The 23,779-nt window shown below is 41.5% G+C and overlaps 1 protein-coding gene across 2 annotated transcripts in view; it reads left to right on the forward strand.

Moving 5' to 3' along the window:
• SCARB2 (scavenger receptor class B member 2) overlaps nucleotides 1-23,779 on the forward strand; it is a 68,540-nt gene that overhangs the window by 17,159 nt on the left and 27,602 nt on the right. For both annotated transcript variants that reach the window (XM_023637938.2, XM_023637936.2), the window contains exons 2-4: nucleotides 2,868-3,025; nucleotides 22,372-22,516; nucleotides 23,579-23,767. In XM_023637938.2, the coding sequence (XP_023493706.1) occupies nucleotides 2,868-3,025; nucleotides 22,372-22,516; nucleotides 23,579-23,767 (492 nt within the window). The remainder of the gene's footprint in view (nucleotides 1-2,867; nucleotides 3,026-22,371; nucleotides 22,517-23,578; nucleotides 23,768-23,779) is intronic.

Genomic DNA, 23,779 nt, shown 5'->3' on the forward strand with positions numbered 1-23,779 from the left:
AGACAACTTTTAAAATATCTATGAGCCTTCAAAATCCTCTAAAAGACAAAAAATTTGTTATTTACGTTAGACTTCTCATAGTTAACATATTAGTTTTAGGAAGGTTAAATTTATGTTCCTGAGCTGTTTCTAGTTGCTATATGCATACTTTATAGCAGAGAAACTGTACTATATAACTTATATAACTAAAATGTGTAGTATATTTATACCCATTTTATTAAAATGTTGTATGCAGAGGTAGGGTGGGAGAGTGGAGAAAAGCTGTACTGGGTTCTGGACCCAGCTCTGACATTAAGGAGCTCTCTGACCCTCAGCACAGTCCCTCACCCTTCCAGGGCCTCAGGGTTGCATCTCCTTACCCTGAGGGCCTTTCCAGTTCTGGTGCTCTCTCACTCTCTGGGCCTGACTCTCTCCCTCGCTTGAAAGCTAAGACTCCTGTTTAGAAGATAAGATAAAAGACCACGAAGCTCTTAAAAAATTGCTTACAAAGACTGATTAGATTAAAATCTCCTGACTGGGGCAGGCAGAGTATCAATGTGTGTAGGGGCGGGTGGGGAGGGCTTCACCATGGAGAGAGTCTGAGCTGGATCCAGAAGGTTAGAGGAACAGGGTTTCATGGTTTGTCTCAAGATTTTTCTATCTCATCAATCTGATCTCAACTCAGTAAGTTAGTGCTAATAGTAAAGGCCAAGGATATTTCAATCATGTGTCATTCGGATAGAAATCTGATGATTACATGTTCTGAACTGATGCCAAACCACAAGTCATCCCCAGTTCTATGACACGGCCAACTCTTGCTGTGAATTTGCATCTAGCTTTCCAGATGACAAGCTTTGCTTTGACAAGCTTAGTTGTTCTGCATTCATTTATTCCAGAGCCACTTTGATTTTCCCTACAAAGATTTTTGGAATATTTTCTTTTTAATGGTATAACAATATCGTTAAGTTCTTTTGCAACCTTGCTTCTATTAAATTGGAGGCTGGACTGCTAAAATTTGACATCCTGTTGTGTGCTTTGTCACAGTGCATTTTAGCATGTGGTTTCTACCATGTTTTGAAGCCAGTTCATTTGTTTATCATTACTCAAAACCTTACTGCGGAGAAGTGCCAGGTGACGTCAGGGGATGCTGCTCTTGCAATCTACTTCTTATTGTTTCACTAGTGGCCCTACAGTATCTCTGTCAGAAGGTCCCACTTTTCCCTTTCAATTTTCTTTTTAAAAATTTTCTCAATGTTAATTTTTATTTGTTATAAAAAATTCAGAAAGTACAAAATTTCATCAAGGAGAAGATAACAGTGATCCAAATTTCCAATACGCAGAGTTAATCACTGTGCACGTCTCAGTCTATGCTTTTACCTTTCTTGTGTACTTCAATAATTTTTGCTGTGAAAATGCAGTTTTCTTCCATTGACAAATTATGAACCATTAGGGCTGCTAGATATGAGGTTTCTGTCTATTAACCTTGGGTGCTGGATTAATCAGGCTTCTGTTGCAATGCCTGATGACAAACAACCCCAAATCTCAGTGGCTTGTGACAGTAACGTTTGTTTTACTCTCAGGTGCGCAGGTTGGCTGCAGTTTGTGCTTGGCTGGCTCAGCTGAACGAGACTGGACTCCAGGCTTCATGTCTGGTCCACACATCACCATTTTAGGGCCTTGGCTGGAGTGTCAACAGCTACCTGAGGCATGCTCTTCTCTTGGAAGAGGGTGGCAGGTGGAAACTTGCCATGCCTTTTAAGGCCTTAGCCCAAAATTGGGGCATTGCCATTCCATCCACATTCTTTGATCAGATCATTTGGCCAAGCCTGAAGTCAGTAGGGTGGAAGATACCCTTCCCATACGGGGGCCCTGGCTTATTTATTTGCTGGGGCTTCCATAACAAACACCACAGACTGGATGACTTGAACAACACAAATCTATTGTTGCATAGTTCTAGATGCTAGAAGTCTGAGATCAAGGTGTCAGCAAGGTTGCGTTCTTCTGAGAGCTCTCCCCTTGGGTTTAGATGGCTGTCTTCTTCCTGTGTCTTCACGTGATCTTCCCTTTGTGTGTATTTGTGTCCTAATCACCTCTTCTTACCAGGACGTCAGTCATATTGGATCACAGCCCACCATAATGACCTCATTTAACCTTAAATTTGTCTTTAAAAACCCTATCCCCAAATACAGTCACATTCTGAGGTCCTGGGGGTTGAGACTTCAGTATATGAATTTGGGGGCCACACAGTTCCCATAACACATGGTACGGGTGAGAAACGAGGGAAGGATGGTAGACAAAGAATATGCTAAGCGCTTAACCTCAGTGAGGCTCAGCTTCCTCCTCTTTAAAATATGCATTGACATGTCTGTGTGATGGGTTTGTCGGGGATTGAATGAAAAAGCATGTAAAGCCCCTGGGGGTGGAGGTGGTAAGGATGGGTGTGGCTCTACCTCAAGTGGAAGGACCAAAGCTTGTCTTCTGGGGCCTATCTCCCTGTTCTCTCATGTGGACCACCTGGGAGTGCATGGTGTGTCTCAGAATGGCCTAACTTCCACAGCAGCTGTACAATCAGTCGCCTCTTCGTAACAAAGCCAATAGGGCCTCTTGGGTTCTCAGTCTGTGGTCTTGGTTTGGTAACACCATGTTTCTACCCATGAGCTGTGGTTCCAGCATCCTTCTTCTACCACAAATATTTACTGAAGACCTTTTATAGAGCTGTGGGCTTCATATTGGCATAAGGCATGGTCCTGCTCTCAAGGGACTGCAGGTGAATGCCTGTGGGAAAAATAAGGGAGCTAGAAGGTCAGAGTAGGGAGTGTCCCTCTGCCTCTGTATTCAAAGCCAACTGCCTAACACTTTGTAAATCTCCTTTTGGTTTTCTCCCCTAGAATGTTGTGTTAAGGAATGGTTCCGAGACCTTTAACTCCTGGAAGAATCCCCCTCTGCCTGTGTACTCCCAGTTCTACTTCTTCAATGTCACCAATCCAGAGGAGATCCTAAGAGGGGAGACCCCTCGGTTAGAAGAAGTGGGACCGTACACGTACAGGTGAGTCCTGACCACCTCCCTGCCATACCTGCCAGAAATCTGGAGTGATCCCACTGCGGCCTGAGTCCTCGTCTGTTCCCACGATCCTCCTCTGCGTGCGGCGCGGGGAGCACAGGTTTAGGTTACACCTGTCTGAAATCCGCTGATGTTTGGCACATGTGTGTGATACTGCAACAGAGGATGGCTTGTGTGGACTGGGGCTGAGTCTCAGCCTGTTGTGTTTAGAAATGCAGCTGCTTCCTCCAGAGTTGGCAGAATGTGGTTGTTGAGCCATAAAGAACTCTTCCCACCCGCTGCCCTTTTAAGGTCTCCCCTTGATTTTTTTTTTGGTGACTTTTAGGGCCTTCCCTTATTTCCCTCCCCGGCATGTGTAGTTTTAGACCAGTGCCTAGAATTCGTTGTTGGTCTGCAGACAGCCTTTCTCTCTCTTATTCACTCCTTTCCCCACCCCTCCTGGCTATCAGAGATAACTCAGTGGCAGGGTGGGTTAGTGTCTCTGGCAGTGGCCACTAGTCCCAAACGCTGGGAAGTCAGGAGCATTGCCTTACTCGTTTTTTAAAAGACTAGTAGAGGGAGGCGCTTGGAGATCTTACCATCAGAGCGTTTTTTCTATTGCAGTATTCCTCCAACCCCTATGATGGGAGTCCCTTCTGCCCCCACCCCGCAATAGTCTTTCCTTAGGAAAGTTTCTTAGGAAGTACCTTAGGAAGTTTCTCCTTCCCAAGTTTAAAAAAATAGAGGAAGCGGAGAGGAAGATCTTTCTTCCTCAGAACTGCTAAGTGGTGAAAATGCCTCACAATTCTGCAGTAATCGATTGCTCAATAAATGGTTGCTGACTGATTCATTTCTTATGAGTCAGGACTGTTCTCGGTGCTGGAATTCAGAGATAAAAATCCTGGTCCCTGCCTCAGGTGCTCATGGGCTGGCTCTGGAGTCGAATTGCCTGTTTTGAATCCCACCTCCGCCACTTACTAGTTCTCTGTGCCTTGGTTCCCTTACCTATAAAGTGGGGACAAAAGGAGGACTCCAGCAGAGGATTGTGATAAGGATTAAACAGTTAATGAGTCAGGATTTATGAAGCGCTTGGACTAGTGCCTCACACATAATTAGCGCTACTTAAGTGTTTGCTGTTAGTTTTAGTGGATTGTCTTAGTCTGTGCAAATTGATATCCAGAATTGCAAAGATGAGCTCTGTTGTTATATAAAGGAATTTTTAAAAAACACTTGGGTCTTCATTTTAAAAAGCATTTATATATATATATATATTTTTTTTTTTTAAAGATTGGCACCTGAGCTAACATCTGTTGCCAAACTTTTTTTCTTTCCTCTTCTTCTCCCCAAAGCCCCCCAGTACGTAGTTGTATATTTTAGTTGTGGGTCCTTCTAGTTGTGCTATATGGGATGCCACCTCAGCATGGCCTGATGAGCGGTGCCATGTCCGTGCCCGGTATCACCAGCGAAACCCTGGGCCGCCGAAGCAGAACGTGCAAACTTAACCACTCGGCCACGGGGCCGGCCCCTTTATACGTGTTTTATGCTTGAAGAAACTCTGTGCTGGGTCCAGCAGGTCCGCCTTTGAGGCTGTCCTGCTCAGGGACAATTAGAAGTTGAACCAGAATTAGGATCTGAGTGTCTCGTTTGGTTTGTTTGTTTTGCAATTGTAACCATTTTTTTATTGTGATTTTAAAAACCCCACATAATGTAAAATGTACCATCTTAACCGTTTTTAAGCATACACTTCAGTAGTAAGTATGTTCATATTGTTGCGAAACACATCTCCAAAACTTTTTCAGCTTGCAGATCTGAAACTGTATACCCATTAAATAACTTCCGTTTCCCCTGCCCTCAGCCCCTAGTAACCACCATTCTACTTTGTCTCTAGGAATTTGACTGCTGTAGATAGCGCATGTCAGTGGAATCATACAGTATTTGTCTTTTTGCTGTGTTTGTTTTTCAACTAAATTCCTTTGGGTGAGAGACTCGCCTCCATGCGGGAATGAACTCAGCTGAGAACTAAGGAAAAACCCTAACCGACAGTTTTCCCTCTGGGTCTCCTGGGCCTGTTCCTGTGGTCCTAGGTTCTACTCATAACCCAAAGAAACCCAATATTCCATTAAAACATCTTCTGGGCCATTGTGTCTGCTGGCTTAAAGTGCTGTCGTAGACATGGTGATGGGGATAGACAAGTCCTAGCAGTAAAACAGCGTCTGACTGTTACTCCCTGCACCTTCCTGTTTAGAGGGGCCCTAACTTACCTGTGAGGAACGCCCAGGAACATCTTACCAGGGGTTCTTAACCTAGGAATTCAAGGTGGTTCGTGACTTGGGTGCAGAAAAATTACATTTATTTCACTAACCATTCACTAAAATTTACCATTTCCTTTGAGCGTAAATGTAGGCAACAAACCACGGCAGGGTTAGCAGACCCGTGGCCTCACCACTCGTGGAAGCACAGGTGTCATTGTGTCTCATGAAAGCTGTTGCTGGAAATATCGTTCGTGTATTCATAAATCCTTCAAAATTACATAATTGTTAGGCCCGCTGCCATATCTTATTTAAAGTGTCAATCAGAAGCACACCTATTGCCATATCACAGATTTTTTTAAATGATGCCTGTGTTCCAATCATTGGTTTCCTTTGTAATCCTGGGTGTTTTATTTTCTGTGTTTAAAAACGTTTATCTGAGAGAGGGTCCACGGGCTTTCCCAGACTGCCACTGGCTCCGTGGCACAGAGAAGGCTAGGAACCCTGAGAGCGGATGCAAGAGGTTGGAAGGCAAGTTGATCTCTCGTTGACTGTTTCATTTTTGCCTCCGTAGTTTTCCTGCCTCTATTTCTCTCTCTGCCCTGGTCTCTCTTCCCCCGACTCCAGGGTGATTTTCCAAAGGGCGTCTGACATTTCCTTCTCTTCCCTTCTTAGAGTCCCAGCAACTCTCCCTGTGTGATGTTCAAGACCTGAGCCATCTGCCTCCTGCTGTATGTCTAGCATCTTTATTTTATTTTTATTTTAATTTAATTTTTTGACACTCTCAACCTAGAATTTTGTACTCTAACTAGAGCTATCCAATAGAAATTTAATATGAGCCACATATGTAATTTAAAATTTTTAACAGTCACATAAAAAAGTAAAAAGAAACAGGAGAAATTAATTTTAATATTTTATGTACCCAATACTATCCAAAATAGTATCATTTCAACATGTAATCACTATTCAGAATTGAGACACTTTATACTCTTTGTTCATACTAAGCCTTTGAAATCCCGTGTTTTACATTTATAGCACATCCAATTTAGACTAGCCACAGTTCCAGTGTGTAATAGCCACATGTGGCTACTGTATTAGACAGCACAGTTCCAACTGTACTCCAATTATTTCTAAGTCCCCAAAATAAAGTCCCCATGACATTGTCCTGCCAGTGTGTGTGCTGCTCCCTCCGTCACAAATGAACTCCTCACCATCTCCTCTCTCAGCTCTCGTGCTGCCTCCCCCGCGATGTTCCCTGACTCTGGGTGTGCTCTCCCTGGTGTGTGCGGCTGTTACAACCGTGACTTCATGCATTTGAACAACTGGTTTACATATCTATCTTTCTTCCCAATGTACTGGAAGCTCCATAAGGGGCAGGAACCAAGTCCTTCCGTCTCTCCATGTCCAGTGTCCAGAGAAGGTCAGTGGCATAGTGTTAAACATCCTTAGCCACGGTTTAAATCCACAGGACACAGATAGCTCAGCTGGAACCACAGGACTTAATCAGGGAGACCCCAGCCAAGGCTGGGTTCAGGAAAGGGAGGCTGGAGTCCTAAAAATGAACGAGCCTGTGTAGGAATGGACAGGGGCACGTGCGGTGCAAACTGCTGAGTGTTCCTAGTGGGTTGGGTTGTAAGCTGGGATTTGTAGAAAAACGTGGCTTTTTAGGAAGTCTTACAGCCCCTCTACTGGGCCTTTTGCATTTAGTGGATCTGATTTATGTCACTTGTGACTTAATTACGCTATTGTTTAGCAATATGAGAAAGAGAACATTCCAGTAGCTCCTGCTCAACTGTTTCCGAGTCCCATGGGTTCCCTCCCAACCAAGTCAGCTGACTGTGTGCAAAGGGACCTGCGGCAAAGGAAGGGGAGGGCGTGGTGGCCTCACTGGTTGGCGTGGGTGGGTCTGATGCCCGGGAAGAGGCCTCTCTGGGCAGTGGAGGGCCTGATTAATTGACCCACAGTTTACAGTGGTGCGTTTCCCAAAACTTTCACATATTGATGAGGTCAGAATATTAATGTTTTCGGAAAAAGGTGACGGCAATTTCACATGTAGATAAGAACCAGTCAGCCTGGTCTAAGGAGTGTCGTGTGTCACTTACATTTTTATGAAGCTGTGGACTCAGCAGCCATGGAACATGTCTGTTGACACAAAGCTAATTTGCCTCGTGACCCTTTTGGTTAGCGACGTATTTGCCTAAAGTGTGTATCCAATTTATGATATTCCATGGCTTCCACAGCCTTTTTGAGATTTATTTTTCATTTTTTCTGTTTTTTTTAATTTCTATTTTGCCAACTATTTAACATTTCAAGAGTTCCCAAAAAATCAATTTGTCTAAGGCTCTTTAAACTAACTTTCATATTTCGAAGACGTATTTGCTAAATTTACAATATCCCATTATATGTCTCATGTTTCAGTGTCTTAGTTTTGCTGTTTGGATGTTCAGTTCTTTTTTAGGCTTGTATTACTGCTTTGATAGTAAGGAAAAAGACGTGTGGGATAAATATCTCAAGTATTTTTCTAATTATTCACTGAGCATTAAGTAATGCTAGATTATGGAATAATCAACATAATATCATATATAACATTAGCTTTAAAAGTATAAACTAGATTTTATGTTATAAAAATAATATATATAAGCAGTAAAGATAAACTTGAAAATGCAGTAAAATAAGAAGAACTACTACTATCCACAGTTTCACTGTCTCAGAAATAACCAGTGTCAGGGCCGGCCCCATGGCTGAGTGGTTAAGTTCGCACCCGCCACTTCTGCGGCCCAGGGTTTCGCCGGTTCAGGTCCCGGGCGCGGACATGGCGCCGCTAGTCAGGCCTTACTGGGGTGGCGTCCCACACAGCACAGCCAGAGGGACTCACAACTAGAATATACAACTATGTACTGGGGGCACTTTGGGGAAAAGAAAAAAAAGATTGGCAACAGGTGTTAGCTCAGGTGCCAATCTTTAGGAAAAAAAAATAAGATAACCAGTGCTAATATTTTAGTGGATATCTTCCCAGCCATTTCTCCGTGGGTGAGTTTTACTTTTACATGGTTATCAAACTAGATATACATATGATGTCCATGTACATGTACATAACATGCATATTCTGTTCACTTAATATGACATTATAGGTGTTTTCCCACGTTATGTTTCGGTCTTTATACAAATATATTTTAATGATAATATTCAAGAGATAGAATATGTTACTGCACCTTGCTTAACCGTTCCCTTCTTCTTGGACACGTAATCCAATTTGTTTACCACGTGGATTGAACGTTCTCCCCATGTTTGCCAATCGATTGTGTTTCCACCATCTTAGTTCTTGTCCTTTGCCGATCTGGGTTCTGGTGAGTTCATGCCACTCTGTAAACTTTTTATATAATAGTAATGTTAATCCTCTGTCACATTTATGGCAACTGTTTTTCTAGTGTTTGTCTTTTTAATTTTTAAAATTTATATGGAGTCAAATCTGTTCTTTCATGAACTTCTCTATCATTTCTGAGCTTAAAAAGTCCTACTCCCTTCAAAGCTTTGATATTCAAGTTTATTTTCTTGTAGTTCTTTTGCAGTTTGGTAAAGGTAGGAACTTTGTTTAAACTTTCAAATTTATCTTGTTAGCCCTTTGGTTCTTTACTCATCTCTGAGCCAAGCTGTATAAATTTTTTTCCTAATATCAAAAAATGATAGAAAATTTAGAAATGCCTTGATTGTTGTTTCAATTATTATAAGAGAATGTTTCTCTCTTTTTCTTAACCTGACTCATCTTTCTCTGATATCACCTTTTTTCTCAAAATGGAAACAGAAGTGTCTTTAAATTCATTTTAAAAAGTGCTTGGGGCTGGCCCGGTGGTGTAGTGGTTAAGTTCGTGTGCTCTGCTTCGGCAGCCTGGGGTTTGCAGGTTTGGATCCCAGGCGTAGACTGACACACCACTCATCAAGCCATGCTGTGGCGGCATCCCACATACAAAATAGAGGAAGACTGGCACAGGTGTTAGCTCAGTGACAGTCTTCCTCAAGCAAAAAGAGGAAGATTGGCAACAGATGCTAGCTTAGGGCCAATCTTCCTCACCAAAAAAATAAAAATAAAAATTCTTGAACTACTCAAAAGTAAGAAAAATAGAAAAAGATCTCCCCACCCCACCTTCCTATCTTGTGCAAAAGGTGGTGACCAGGTACTTGTGAGTTTTAAATGCATGTGGTGGTCCTGGGTGACTTGCCTGCATGAGCCAGTTGAGTCAGAGCAACGCTTTGAGGACAGGGGACCATTTCCATCTTCAGGAGTGAAGTTGTTGCTTGTGGACCCCTGACAAACATGGGCCACGTCATCTCCACACACACTGCTTTTCCTCAGCATCCTGCTTTAGGCTCCTGGCTCTCAGTCTTTCCCTTGGCTGAGAGGCAGTGCTGATAGAAAGTTAAGGGCAGGTGTTGCTCAGTGCCCTGCCTTCGGCTGCTTCCCTCGCTCTGCCCTTTCTTCCTGGTCGTCTCACCCGCTCCGTGACTTCACTTCTCCGTTGACGTGTCTGTTCAGCCAGGCCTCGCCCTGAACCGCTCTTTGTAAACCTCCTCTGCACTGTGTCATCCTCCTCCACCACCGGTTTTCTCATCCCTCCGCTTCAGAAACCCATGCTGTGCTTTCACACTGTGCTGTCTGCCCTCATTCTCCCTCTGCCTCTGTCTGGAAGCCCCTCCACCCTCCCACTGCAGAGAAGCTTACTCCTTCCAGAAGAACCCAAGAGTGCTCCTGCACGATGCCGCCCTCAGGACTCCCCTTCCAGGCACCATCCCTCCATTCTCTGGGTGTCGGGCTAGCACCTGGAGGTCAGCATGTGAGCACTTTCCTTGTGTGAGGTGGCCATTTAATTGTCAGTCTCTCAAGCTGCACCACAGATTCTCTGAGGACAGGACCAGGTCTTATCTGTCCATCTGGAGAACTTGACACAAGTCCCCTCGTACATGGTATTAGGAACCAGTGCTTCCTAAGCACTGAGTGTGTGCCAGGTAGTGTTCTGACTGGATTACAAGCTCATGTGGATTTAATTCTCACAACAGCCTATGAAGGAGGTATGTTATTATCTCCATTCTACAGATGAGGAAGCTGAGGCCTGGAAGCAACAAGTAACTTCTCCTTAGTCCTGGAGCTAGTAAGTGATGAAGGCAGAATTGCATGCAAAGCCTGGCGGTCAGATCTCAACTCACACTCCACCCACAGGGCTCCGTCACTTCTTCAGTAATTCTCAGCAAAGAGCACTGGATGAACGCAGAGCCGCAATGACCGGACGATAAAGATACCTTGATGGTACTGTTGGGATCTAACTTATCCAGCATCTCCTAGGAATTAGGTATTTCACAGAGGTTAATTTTCCAACTAATTAAAATTCTTCCTTTTGGCTTCCTTCTCTCAGGCCATGTTTGCCTTCTGTGATGGGAAGATTTTAATGAAAGATTCAGGAGTTTTAAAAATTATTTTGGTTAAAAAGTGAGAGATTTAAAAAAAAAAAATGATTTTAAATGAAATCTCTCTAAAATCCATCCTGTATTTTCCTGCCTGATTAAATAGTTCATGGAGCATAACTCAGCCTTTTCCTAGTGACTGGGACCATCATTGTGGTTAATAAATAGTCAGCTGGAGTCTGAGCCTGTGATGTTTCAGGGCCTTCAACATCAGTAGGCTTTATCAGCACCTACTGAGTACCAGGGACCATACCGGACACTGAGAAGTACGGTTCCTTAAGTAATTGGCTAGGCCTAAGATTGGTTTTATTTATTTAAATTTCTAGAAGCTTCTTTGGTCTTCTCAGATACTGTAAAGTGGTAACTGATCACTTTCTGCTCTGTCTGCTGTTCACCAGGAGACCGCCCTGCTTCTGGCTGAGTGTTGTTGATCAGCTGTGGGGGAGACATGGGTAGCCAGACTCGTTGGTATTGTTACTGAAACCCCTCTCTGTGCACAGTGGCCGCCCAGGGGGTTGTCAGAGTGACAGGAGTGCTAGGAAGGGGAAACATTTTGGATTTCCTCTGACTATCATATGTTGTCTTTAGAGGGAGGCCCCTCACCATCTCTCCTCTCAGTTTTCTTGTCGTGTGCAGGGTGGGAGGCCACTTCTGACAGCCCCGTGGCACTGTCTTAACCTTCAGTCAGACCGCTTGACAAAGGCCACATGTCACTCATGCCTGAGGGTGGCGGTGGCTGAGGGAAGTCATGTGGTCGGCGCGAGTGACCTAACACGGTCCCTGGTCTCTGCCAAGGGAGCAAGATGCGTTTGTGGTTTGCGAGCTTGGCTTTGACCTTTTGAAGTTTATTGAGAAACCAAGTCACAGGGCTTACAGCGATTGGAGCCCCCATGCCCAACTTCCCTTTCCAACATCAGGTTCTTACAGGGTAAGCAATAAAGAAAACATTGTAAAAGTCATCTCCAGAGTCAGTAAACATAAACAAACATAAAACGCAGCAGGCTCTAGGCTTGGAATTATTCAGGTCTCTAGGTTCATGACCCAGGTCTCAGTGAAAAAACAAAAAGAGGCCTTAGCAAGGTCATCGATTTTCGTCATTAGTCCGACAACTCGGCAGAGTTGATGCCTGGGATTCTGGACCTATGCTGAGTCCCAGCTCTTGGCTCCCTGGCTCCCTGGCTTTGAGTGCAAACTGGTGTTTACCCTGGGGCCACTTTTTCTAACTCTAGTTCCTTAGCCATTAGCAAGGCCAATGTGGGCTCCCAGACCCCGCATTATAAACGGCTACACCTAGAGGAGTCTGTCCTGGTCAGGTCACCTTCACTGCTGGGAGGGAGCGAGGAGGAATGTGGCTCTGCAGCCACCAGCCTTGGCTGTGGCAGGAATTTGCCCCTGAAATTTCCTCTTCTCCAGCTTCTAACAAATCACTTTGCATCAAATTGTGTGTAGAGTCAAGGAAAACCCTGGACGTGAAGTCAGGTGACCAGGATTCTAAACCTGGTTCTGACACCTCCTGGCTAGTTTTGGGCTAGTTTCTGTCTCTGAATCTCTGTTTTCTCATCTGTAAAAAGACTGGGTTATGATTTCTATATGAGGAGTTTGGGGTTGCAAGCAAGAGAAACTACCTCTGGCTAATTTAAGGGAAAAGAGGATGTATTTGAAGGCTATTACGTGGGTTACAGATTCCAAAGAGTGGCTCAGAAGAAAGGGGCGGTGTCCTCGGCTGTTGGAAAGACCTGAGTGGCAGGGGCGCCCCAGCAGGGAGCCGTCTGGCCTGTTTGCGATGTTGAGGCTCTGAGCGCAGGATTCCGAGGCCGAAGGAAAGGAGCTGATGGAGTTCGGGTCCCAAGCCGCTGCCCAGTGCGGAAGAGGAGAGGAAATCAGGGCTCTTACCAGAGGAAAGGAGGATGGGTGTCTAACAAACAAAAGTCACCGCTAACGCCCCCTGACTGCAAACTGCACAGGTGTCTTACCGCAGCAGCTTCGATCAGATTTTGTACGCGTTCCTCGTGAACTGGAAGGGCAAGCAATTTTTTTTCTCTCTTATAATTATTTAGATTTGGCATTTGTTAGCGGCACTTGGTTTCATCCTACAGACATTTATTAAGCGCCTATTGGGAGAGACCATCTGATACAGAGGAAATATACAAGGAAATGTGTGCAAGAATGAGAAGACTTGGCTCAAGTTCTGACTCTTCTCCTGCCCTGTGTCCCCCCATGTCAAAGTGTGGTGAAAAGATTCGCTCTCTGTGTGCCACAGGCTTGTTGTAAGGACCAAGTGAAAGCAAATGGAATAGTGCAGTTAAAATCTTTGAGGAGCAATGCAAGTGTCTGGTATTTATGTTATTGTGCACGGCGTGGTGCTTAGTGCTAGAGAAGAACACCACCATCTGTTTTTATGCATCTATTTGTATGCTTTTCTTATTTGCTTGTCCGTTTTTATTTTAAAATCTAGAAAGCATTTAAGAGGTTTACAAATTTCTTTAGCTGGCTTGTCATCATCTGAGGCTTCACGATAATTCCTTCACAATCTAAATGACGTCCCTAAGCAGGTTGTAAACACATCTCAGTTCCAATTAGCCACAGTTTGACGCTCAGGAGACGCATGTGACTAGTGGCTACCAGGTGAGACAGCACCGCCCTAGATGCGACAGGAAGAAGGAAAGATAAGCAGAGAGAGAAAAGGAGTAGGCCCTGGGATTTAGTGAACATCCACCGTGGACCAGGCAGGGTCAGGACTGGCACGAGGCTTTGATGAACAAAATATCAGATCCTATTTTTATTAAAAATTTTGATATTTTGTTTGTCCTGAATATTTTTGCATTAATTTTGATTTTTAAAAAAAATTTTTATTGAGTTAATGATAGGTTACAATCTTGTGAAATTTCAGTTGTACATTATTGTTTGTCAGTTGTGTTGTAGGTGCACCACTTCACCCTTTGTGCCCACCCCCCACCCCACCTTCCCCCTGGTGTCACTAATCTGTTCTCTTTGTCCACATTTTTAAATTCTTCATATGAGTGGAGTCATACAGAGATTGTCCTTCTCTAACTGGCTTATTTCACTTAACTGTTTTTATCCCTCAAGTGGCCATCCCTCGAGGTCCATCCATGTTGTTGCAAATGGGACGATTTTGTTCTTTTTTATGGCTGAGTAGTATTCCATTGTATATATATATACCACATCTTCTTTATCCAATCATCTGTTGATGGTCACTTAGGTTGCTTCCATGTCTTGGCTATTGTAAATAATGCTGAAATGAACATTGGGGTTCATGGGACTTTTGGAATTGCTGACTTCAAGCTCTTGGATAGATACCCAGTAGTGGGATGGCTGGGTCGTATGGTAGTTCTATTTTTAATTTTTTGAGATATCTCCATACTGTTTTCCATAGTGGCTGCACCAGTTTGCATTCCCACCAGCAGTGTACGAGGGTTCCTTTTTCTCCACAACCTCTCCAACATTTGTTACTATTAGTTTTAGTTATTTTTGTCATTCTAATGGGTGTAAGGTGATATCTTAAATGTAGTTTTGATTTGCATTTCCCTGATGATCAGCGATGATGAGCATCTTTTCATGTGCCTATTGGCCATCCGTATATCTTCTTTGGAGAAATGTCTGTTCATGTCTCCTGCCCATTTTTTGATCGGGTTGTTTGATTTTCTGTTGTTGGGGCATTCATTTTGATTTTTAAAATTACATCAAAATATTATGTATCTTGATTACTTAGTATTTTGGCACGTCTTACATTTTTTACCCAACTCAAGTGCCTCACTCTCCTCACCCTAGTCCCAGCCCTGGCACCAGGCACTTTCGAGCTGTCTGAATACCTTATCTGGGGACACTAACCTGAACTGAACTGAACTATGTATCAGAAACAGGAGTGAACTCCTCTTATTTACTAAGCCTTGGGCCTTCTTTGTTTAATTGAAGTATGTCACGCTATCCTTTTAGTTTCAGGTGTACATCATAGTGATTTGATATTTACAAACATGATGAAATGATCACCACAGTAAGTCTAGTTACCGTCTGCCACCATATGAAGTTATTACAATATTAGTGACTGTATTCCCTATGCCGTATGTTACATCCCTCTGACTTACTTATTTTATACCTGGAAGTTTGTATGTCTTAATCCCTTTCATCTGTTTTTTCCCTGCTCCTAACTCCTCCCCATTCTGGTAACCACCAGTTTCTTTCCTGTATCTGTGAATCTGTTGCTGTTTTGTTTTGTTCATTTCTTTGTTTATTTTTTTTTTAGATTCCATGTGTAAGTGAAATCATATGGTATTTGTCTTTCTCTATCTGACTTGCTTTGCTTTTCTTAGCTTAATATCCTCTGGGTCCATCCATATTGTTGTAAGATTTCATTCTCTTTTTTTTGGTGAGGAAGATTGACCCAGAACTAACATTTGTTGCCAATCTTCCTCTTTTTGCTTGAGGAAGATTGTCGCTGAGCCAATCTGTGCCAATTTTCCTCTATTTTGTATATGGGACGCTGCTGCAGCATGGCTTGATGAGCAGTGTGTAGGTCTGCACCTGGGATCTGAACCTGCAAACCCTGGGCCGCTGAAGTGGAGTGGAGCACACAAACTGAACCATTACACCACCAGACCAACCCTTGGATTTCATTCTTTTTTATAGCTAATATCCCATTGTATATATATATACCACAGCTTCTTTATCCATTCATCTATTGATGGATCTTAGGTTGCTTCCATTTCTTGGCTATTGTAATAATGCTGCAGTGAACATAGGGGTGCATATATGTCTCTTCAAATTAGTGTTTTCGTGTTCTTTGGATAAATACCCAGAAGTGGAATTGCTGGATCATATGGTAGTTCTATTTTTAATTTTTTGAGGAACCTCCATACAGTTCTCCATAGTGGCTGCACTAGTTTGCATTCCCACCAGCAGAGGATGAGGGTTCCCTTTTCTCTACATCCTCTCCAACATTTGTTGTTTTTTTTGTCTTGGTGATACAGCTTTTCTATCGGGTGTAAGATGATATCTTAAGTGTAGTTTTGACTTGCATTTCCCTGATGTAGGAGTCCAAGAATTTATCCATTTCGTCTAGGTTATCCATTCTGTTGGCATAGAGTTTTTCGTAGTATTCTCTTATAATCCATTGTATTTCTGCAGAGTCTGTTGTTATTTCTCCTCGCTCATTTCTGATTTTGTTTATTTGAGCTTTCTCCCTTTTTTTCTTTGTAAGTCTGGCTAGGGCTTTGTCAATTTTATTTATCTTCTCAAAGAACCATCTCTTTGTTTCATTGATCCTTTCTACTGCCTTTTTTGTTTCAATAGTATTTATTTCTGCTCTGATTTTTATTATTTCTCTCCTTCTGCTGACTTTGGACTTTATTTGTTCTTTTTTCTCTTGTTCAGTTAGGTGTAGTTTAAGATTGCTTATTTGGGATTTTTCTTGTTTGTTAAGATGTGCCTGTATTGCGATGAGTTTTCCTCTTAATACAGCTTTTGCTGTATCCCATATGAGTTGGTATGGCATGCCATCATTTTCATTTGTTTCCAGGTGTTTTTTTATTTCTTCTTTAATTTCTTCAATGATCCATTGCTTGTTCAGTAGTGTGTTGTTTAGTCTCCACATCTTTGTGCCTTTCTCAGCTTTTTTCTTGTAATTAATTTCTAGCCTTATAGCACTATGATCTGAGAAGATGCTTGTTATTATTTCATTTTTTTTTAAATTTGTAGAGGCTTGCCTTGTTTCCCAACATATGGTCTATCCTTGAGAATGTTCCCTGTGCACTTGAGAAGAATGTGTATTCTGCTGTTTTAGGATGGAGTGATCTATATATGTCTATTAAGTCCAGTTGTTTTAGTTTTTCGTTTAGCTCCACTATTTCCTTGTTGATTTTCTGTCTGGATGATCTGTCCATTGATGTGAGTGGGGTGTTGAGGTCCCCTACTATTATTGTGTTGTTTTTAACATCTTCCTTTAGGTCTGTTAATAGTTGCTTTGTGAATCTTGGTGCTCCTGTGTTGGGTGCATAGATATCTATAAGCATTATTTCTTCTTGATGAAGTGTCCCTTTGATCATTATATATTGTCCCTCTGTGTCTCTCTTTACCTGTCTTATTTTGAAATCCACTTGGTCTGATATAAGAATTGCAACACCTGCCTTTTTTTGCTTGCTGTTTGCTTGAAGTATTGTCCTCCACCTCTTCACCCTGAGTCTGTGTTTGTCCTTGGGGCTGAGGTGTGTTTCCTGGAAGCAACAAATTGTTGGATCTTGTTCTTTAATCCATTTTGCCACTCTGTGTCTTTTTATTGGGGAGTTCAATCTGTTTACATTGAGAGTGATTATTGATGCATGTGGACTTAAAGCTGTCAATCTGTTGCTCATTATCTGGCTTTCCTGCTTTTCTCTTCCTGTGTGCTTTATCCTACCCATTTGATACTGCAATTTCTTATGCTGGGTTTCTTAGATTTTTCCTTATTTATGTTTTGTGGCTCTGTTCTGTTTTTTAGTTTAGTGGCTACCCTGAAGTTTGTATTTAGAATCTCGTGTATAATATAGTCTATTCTCTGGTGGTCTGTTACTTTCTTGGCCTACTCTGATTTAGACCCTCTGCTCTTCCCCTCCTAAATAATTATTTTCATTTCTTATTCCAACTTGTGTTATGAATTTGTAGTTAGAGTGTGATAAGATCGTCTTTGCTTTGGTAGTTTCCTTACCTTTACCCTAATGCTATAGTTGAATATTTGCTATCCTATTCTGGTTCTATCCATCTGTCTCCCTACTCTGTGGTTTGTGACCCCTTTCTCCCTTTTTTCTTTTTTCAGGTATGAGAGCCTTCTTGAGGATTTCTTGTACTGGAGGACTTTTAGTTACAAATTCCCTTAACTTCTGTTTGTCTGGAAAAGATTTAATTTCTCTCTCATATCTGAAGGATATTGTTGCTGGATAGAGTATTATTGGCTGAAGATTTTTATCTTTTAAAGCTTTGAATATGCACTCCATTCTCTCCTAGCTTGTAAGGTTTCTGTAGAGAAATCCGCTGAAAGTCTGATAGGAGATCCTTTGTAGGTTATTTTCTTCTGTCTTGCTGCCCTGAGTATTCTTTCTTTGTCTTTCATTTTTGCCATTTGTACTACTATGTGCCTTGCAGTAGGTCTTTTTACATTGATAAATCTAGGAGATCTGAAAGCTTCCTCTACACACATTGCTCCGTCAATCCCTAGATTTGGGAAGTTCTCTTCTATAATTTCATTAAGCACACTTTCTGCTCCATTTTCCTTTTCCACATTCTCGGGAATTCCTATGATCCTTAAGTTCTTTCTCCTCATTGAATCCACTATCTCTTGGAGATTTTCCTCATTTTTTTTTAATTCTTAGTTCTCTTTCTTCCTCTGTCTGGCGCCATTCAGCCTGTCTGTCCTCGATTATGTTAATTTTCTCCTCTATGGTGCCTACATGAGCATTCAGGGAATCTGTATTCTGTTTTATCTGGTCCATTGTGTTTTTCATCTCTAGTAATTCTGTTTGATTCTTCTTTATAATTTCAATCTTTTGTGAAGTAACTCCAGAACTCGGCTTGTTTCTCTATCTTTCTCTCTACCTCACTGAGTTTTTTGATTATAGCTGCTCTGAATTCATTTTCACTTAGTTTACCTAATTCCAAGTCCTCAGGACTTAATTCTGTGTTTCTATGGTTTTCCTTCTGGTCTGGGGCTTTTATAAATTGCTGGATGGTAGAGGAGTGGTTTTTTCGCATGGTGGTAGAATTCGGTTGCAGTTACAGCCTGTCACCACTAGATGGGGGTCGAGAGCCGTGTGTTCTGAGCTCTCCGCCTTCTGGCAAGATGGCGGCACCCAGTGCACTTTGCCCGGGTTGGGGGGGGAGGGGCTGTTTTTCTCGCATGCTGATCTGGATTCGGATCAGTTCTGTTCTCTGGTCTCCCGGGGCCCTGGGTTTATGGGGTCCCTGCGCACAGAAGCTTTCCCCCATCTCTAGGGAGGGGAGCGAAGTTCTCTCCTACCCATTCCAGCTCCTCCATGGCCTGCTGAAAGGTCTCCGTCCTCCGTCTTCTTGGTACTGTAGGTCTCTGACGTCCTGGCATTAGATTTATTATCTGAAATTCAGTTTTTCTAATCCTTTGTTGTAGTTTGGAGGGGAGAGAGTCCCCGGTCAGCTCACCCCGCCATTTTGCTCCCCCCGCCGAGAAGGAGAAAGTTCGCATTTCCCTGATGATTAGTGATGTTGAGCATCTTTTCATGTGCCTATTGGCCATCCATATATCTTCTTTGGAAAAGTGTCTGTTCATATCTTCTGCCCACTTTTTGACTGAGTTGTTTGTTTTTTTGTAGTTCATGTGAGCTCTTTATATATTATGGAGATTAACCTCTTAGGGGATATATGATTTGCAAATATTTTCTCCAAGTTGGTGTGTTGTTTTTTCTTTTTAATCTTGGTTTCCTTTGCCTTCCAGAAGCTCTTTAGTCTGATGAAGTCCCACTTATTTATTTTTTCTTTTGTTTCCCTTGTCTGAGTAGATATGGTATTCAAAAAGATCCTTTTAAGTCTGATCTCAAAGTGTGTACTGCCTATATTCTCTTCCAGAAGTTTTATGGTTTCAGGCCTTACCTTCAAGTCTTTGGTCCATTTTGAGTCTATTTTTATGCATGGTGTAAGATAATGGTCTGCTTTCATCCTTTTACATGTGGCTGCCCAGTTTTCCCAACACCATTTGCTGAAGAGACTTTCCGTTCTCCAGTGTATGTTCTTGGCTCCTTTGTTGAAGATTAGCCGTCCATAGATGTGTGGTTTTATTTCTGGGTTGTCACTTCTGTTCCATTGATCTGTGTGTCTGTTCTTATACTAGTACCATGCTGTTTTGATTACTGTAGCTTTGTGGTATATTTTGAACTCAGAGATTGCGGTACCACCAGCTTTGTTCTTATTTTTCAGGATTGCTTTGGCTATTTGGGGTCTTTTATTGACCCAGATGAATTTTAAGATTCTTTGTTCTATTTCTGTGAAGAATGTCATTGGGATTCTGATTGGGATTGCATTGAATCTGTAGATTGCTTTAGGTAGCATGGACATTTTAACTGTGTTTATTCTTCCAATCCATGTTCCCAGCACCATTTTTTAAAGAGACTGTCTTCTTCCCATTGTATATTCTTGCCTTCTTTGTCATTGATTAATTGACCGTATATGCATAGGTTTATTTCTGGGCTCTGTATTCTGTTCCATTGATTCATGTGTCTCTTTTTTGCTAATACCATGCTGTTTTGATTACTATATCTTTGTATTATAGTTTGAAATCAGGGAGTGTGATACCTCTAGCTTTGTTCTTCTTTCTCAAGATTTCTTTGGCTATCTGGGGTCTTTTAGGGTTCCATACAAATTTTAGGATTCTATATTCTAGTTCTGTGAAAAATGCCATTGGTATTTTGATAGGGATTGCATTGAACCTGTGCATTGTTTGGGGTAACATGGCTATTTTAACAATATTAATTCTAACAATCCGTGAGCACAATATGTGTTCCCATGTCTTTCTGTCATCTTCAATTTCTTTCATCAATGTCGTATAGTTTTCAGTGTATAGGTCTTTCACCTTCTGGGTTAAATTTATTCCTAGGTTTTTTTTTTTTTTGATGCAATTGTAAATGGGATTGTTTTCTTAAATTCTCTTTCTCACAACTTGTTATTAGTGTTTAGAAACACAACTAATTTCTGTATATTAATTTTGTATCCTACAACTTTACTGGATTCATTTATTAGTTTTATTAGTTATTTGGTGGAGTCTTTAGGGTTTTATATATATAGTATCATGTCATTTGCAAATAGAGACAGTTTTATTTCTTCCTTTCCAATTTGGATGCCTTTTCTTTCTTTTTCTTGCCTAATTGCTGTGGCTAGGACTTCCAATACTTTGTTCAATCAAAGTGATGAGAGTGGGCATCCTTGTCTCGTTCCTGATCTTAGAGGAAAAGCTTTCAGTTTTTGACTCTTGAGTTTGATGTTAGTTGTGGGTTTGTCATATATGGCCTTTATTGTGTTGAGGTACGTTCCTTCTATACCCACATTGTTGAGAGTTTTTTTTTTTTATCATAAGTGGATGTTGAATTTTGTCAAATGCTTTTTCTGCATCTGTTGAGATGATCATAGGATTTTTATCCTTCATTTTGTTAATGTCGTCTACCACATTGATTGATTGGTGGATGTTGAACTTTCCTTGCATCCCTGGAATAAATCCCACTTGATCATGGTGTATCATCCTTTTAATGTATTGTTGAATTTGTTTTGCTAATATTTTGTTGAGGATTTTTGCGTCTATGTTCATCGGGGATATTAACCTGTAATTTTCTGTTTTTGTGGTGTCTTTGTCTGGTTTTGGTATCAGGGTAATGCTGGCCTCATAAATTGAGTTTGGAAATGTCCCTTCCTCTTCAACTTTTTAGAAAAAATTGAGAAGGATAGGTATTAACGCTTATTTAATTGTTTCGTAGAATTCACCTGTGAAGCCATCTGGTCCTGGATCTTTGTTTTTCAGGAGTTTTTAAATTTCATTCATTTTCATTACTTGTAATACTTCTATTCAGATTTCCTATTTTCTTCATGATTCAGTGTTTGAAGGTTGTGTTTCTAGGAATTTCTCCATTTCTTATAGGTTGTCCAATTTGTTGGCATGTAATTGTTTATGGTAATCACCTATGATTCTTTGTATTTCTGTGGTGTCAGTTGTAAATTCTTCTTCATTTCTGATTTTGTTTACTTGGGCTCTCTCTCTTTTTTTTTCATGATTCTGGCTAACGTTTTGTCGATTTTATTTATCTTTTCAAAGAACCAGCTTTTAGTTTCATTGATCTTTTCTATTGTTGTTTTAGTCTCTATTTCATTTATTTCCACTCTGGTCTTTATTATTTCCTTCCTTCTACTAACTTTGGGCTTTATTTGTTCTTTTCCTCATTCCTTTAGATGTAAAGTTGGATTGTTTATTTGAGATTTTTCTTGTTTCTTGAAGTAGGCCTGTATCGCTATGAACTTCCCTCTTAGAACTGCTTTTTTACCCCCCAGTTTTCTTCTTGTAACTTTTTTCTAGTTTCATACCATTGTGGTTAGAAAGGTTGCTCAAGTAGGATTTCAGTCTTCTTAAGATTATTGAGTCTTGTTTTGGGGCCTAACATGTGATCAGTCCTGGAGAATGTTCCATGTGAGCTTGAAAAGAATATGTATTCCACAGTTTGGGGATGGCGCATTCATTTTGTTAAGTGAATTTTCATCTGAATTCAGTTAGAAATAAAAAGACACTGGTAAACAAATTGCAATTCACACTGAATCGATGCACTGAAAATATTTGAGGACCAAACCCTAACCCAGAAGAGAGTTCACTGACTTTGATTCTCTGGTCAAAGTGACTCATAACGGTAGCATTTCCCAAGTTGAGGAAGAAAGAATGAAAACAATCATTTTTTTGAGAGGACTCTGTCCTGGGCCTCATTTCCTTCCCACGTTGCAGCTTGAATCTCCAGTTTTTGAGGGGTCCGTATTTGCAGTCTTTATATATGGTTATATCGGAACTGTTACATTGAAAATAACTGCTTCTGAAAGAAAAGAAAAGTAAAGTATTATTTATTAAACTGGTGCCTATTTTCAAACAAAATCCTTTCTTTCTTTTAGGGAACTCAGAAACAAAGCAGATATTGAATTTGGAGATAATGGGACAATATCTGCTGTTAGCAACAAGGCCTATGTTTTTGAACGGAACCAATCTGTTGGAGATGCTAAAACGGACTTAATTAGAACATTAAATATTCCTGCATTGGTAAGTAGGCATTTTCAGTATCATGACTGTGGATTTTAGAAGAAAGGAAAAAGCTAAGTTAAGGCCATTATGGTTTTACATATAGGAGTTATGAAATTGTGTTAAAAATATACGTATATAAATAGACAGATACATTTTCCCCTTCCGTTTAAAATTCCTCTTAGACGTTTTTCTGAGGTCTTTCGAACAAGGTCTTTTCAAATGGTGACAAAATGCAAGTTTTAGCTTTTTTTTTTTTACAGTTTCTTGTTGTGTGTTCAGGATCATCACTTGTGCAAATAAACATGTCCCTAGGATTTTGGAAGGGTAGTTAATAATTTAAAAAATATTTATTTCCCCCTGTTTTGGTTCAGAAACTGCAGCAATGGAATCTAAATACCAATTCTTAGTTTGTATTTCTGTCTTGGATTTTTAAATTCACAAAATATATATTGACTGTTTTCCCCCTTTCCGAATAGCGGAGGCTGGACTGTTGATTCCAACCTAGAGTGATTTCACTGGGCTGTGTTTAGAATGTCAATTTGATGAAATAATATCACACTTGAGACCCAGGAAGCTTTCCTGTTCACTGACACCAACCCCCTCTGAGGCTCACACTCTAACTTCTAGGAGACCACTACATATACAGCTGGACACTGGTGATGGACCCAGGACCTAGAAAGTGTTAGATCCCAGATGTAGCCCTGTCCTGCTACCTAGTTCTGTAGCGTTTATGAGGGCCAGCCTCTGGCCCCAATCAGGAGGAAGGTAGCGCCACCTTGTGCCCAAAGATGGCAGTGTATTTGGAAGAGTTTTTCCCTTTCCCTCTGCAGCGTGGGGTAAGTCAGAGCTGCAAGTGGGGATGCTAAGCTCACGCTGACAAAATGTCATGTTGAGAAAGGACAGTGTCATACTGAGAAAGGACAATAGCTTGCACACACAGCCAGAAAGGAGCTTGCTGGCTGATTTTTCAGCTATTGCATTTCAACATTTACTTTTAAGTTTCCAGTCCCCTTTGCTGAAGGGGCAGTGGAGGAGATTGGGGTGGGGACGCTGCTATCTGAATTTCCCTGTGCTCCTCAGACCGCCATGCAGTTGGCCCAGCTCCACATCCTCCGGGAGCTCATCGAGGCTCTGTTGAAGGCCTACCAGCAGAAGCTCTTTGTGACGCACACCGTTGACGAACTGCTCTGGGGCTACAAAGATGAGATCTTGTCCCTCATCAACATTTTCAAACCTGACATCTCTCCCTATTTTGGCCTGTTCTATGGGGTAAGTTGATTT

This window comes from Equus caballus, chromosome 3, assembly GCF_041296265.1.
Source record: "Equus caballus isolate H_3958 breed thoroughbred chromosome 3, TB-T2T, whole genome shotgun sequence".
Taxonomy (NCBI): Eukaryota; Metazoa; Chordata; class Mammalia; order Perissodactyla; family Equidae; genus Equus; species Equus caballus.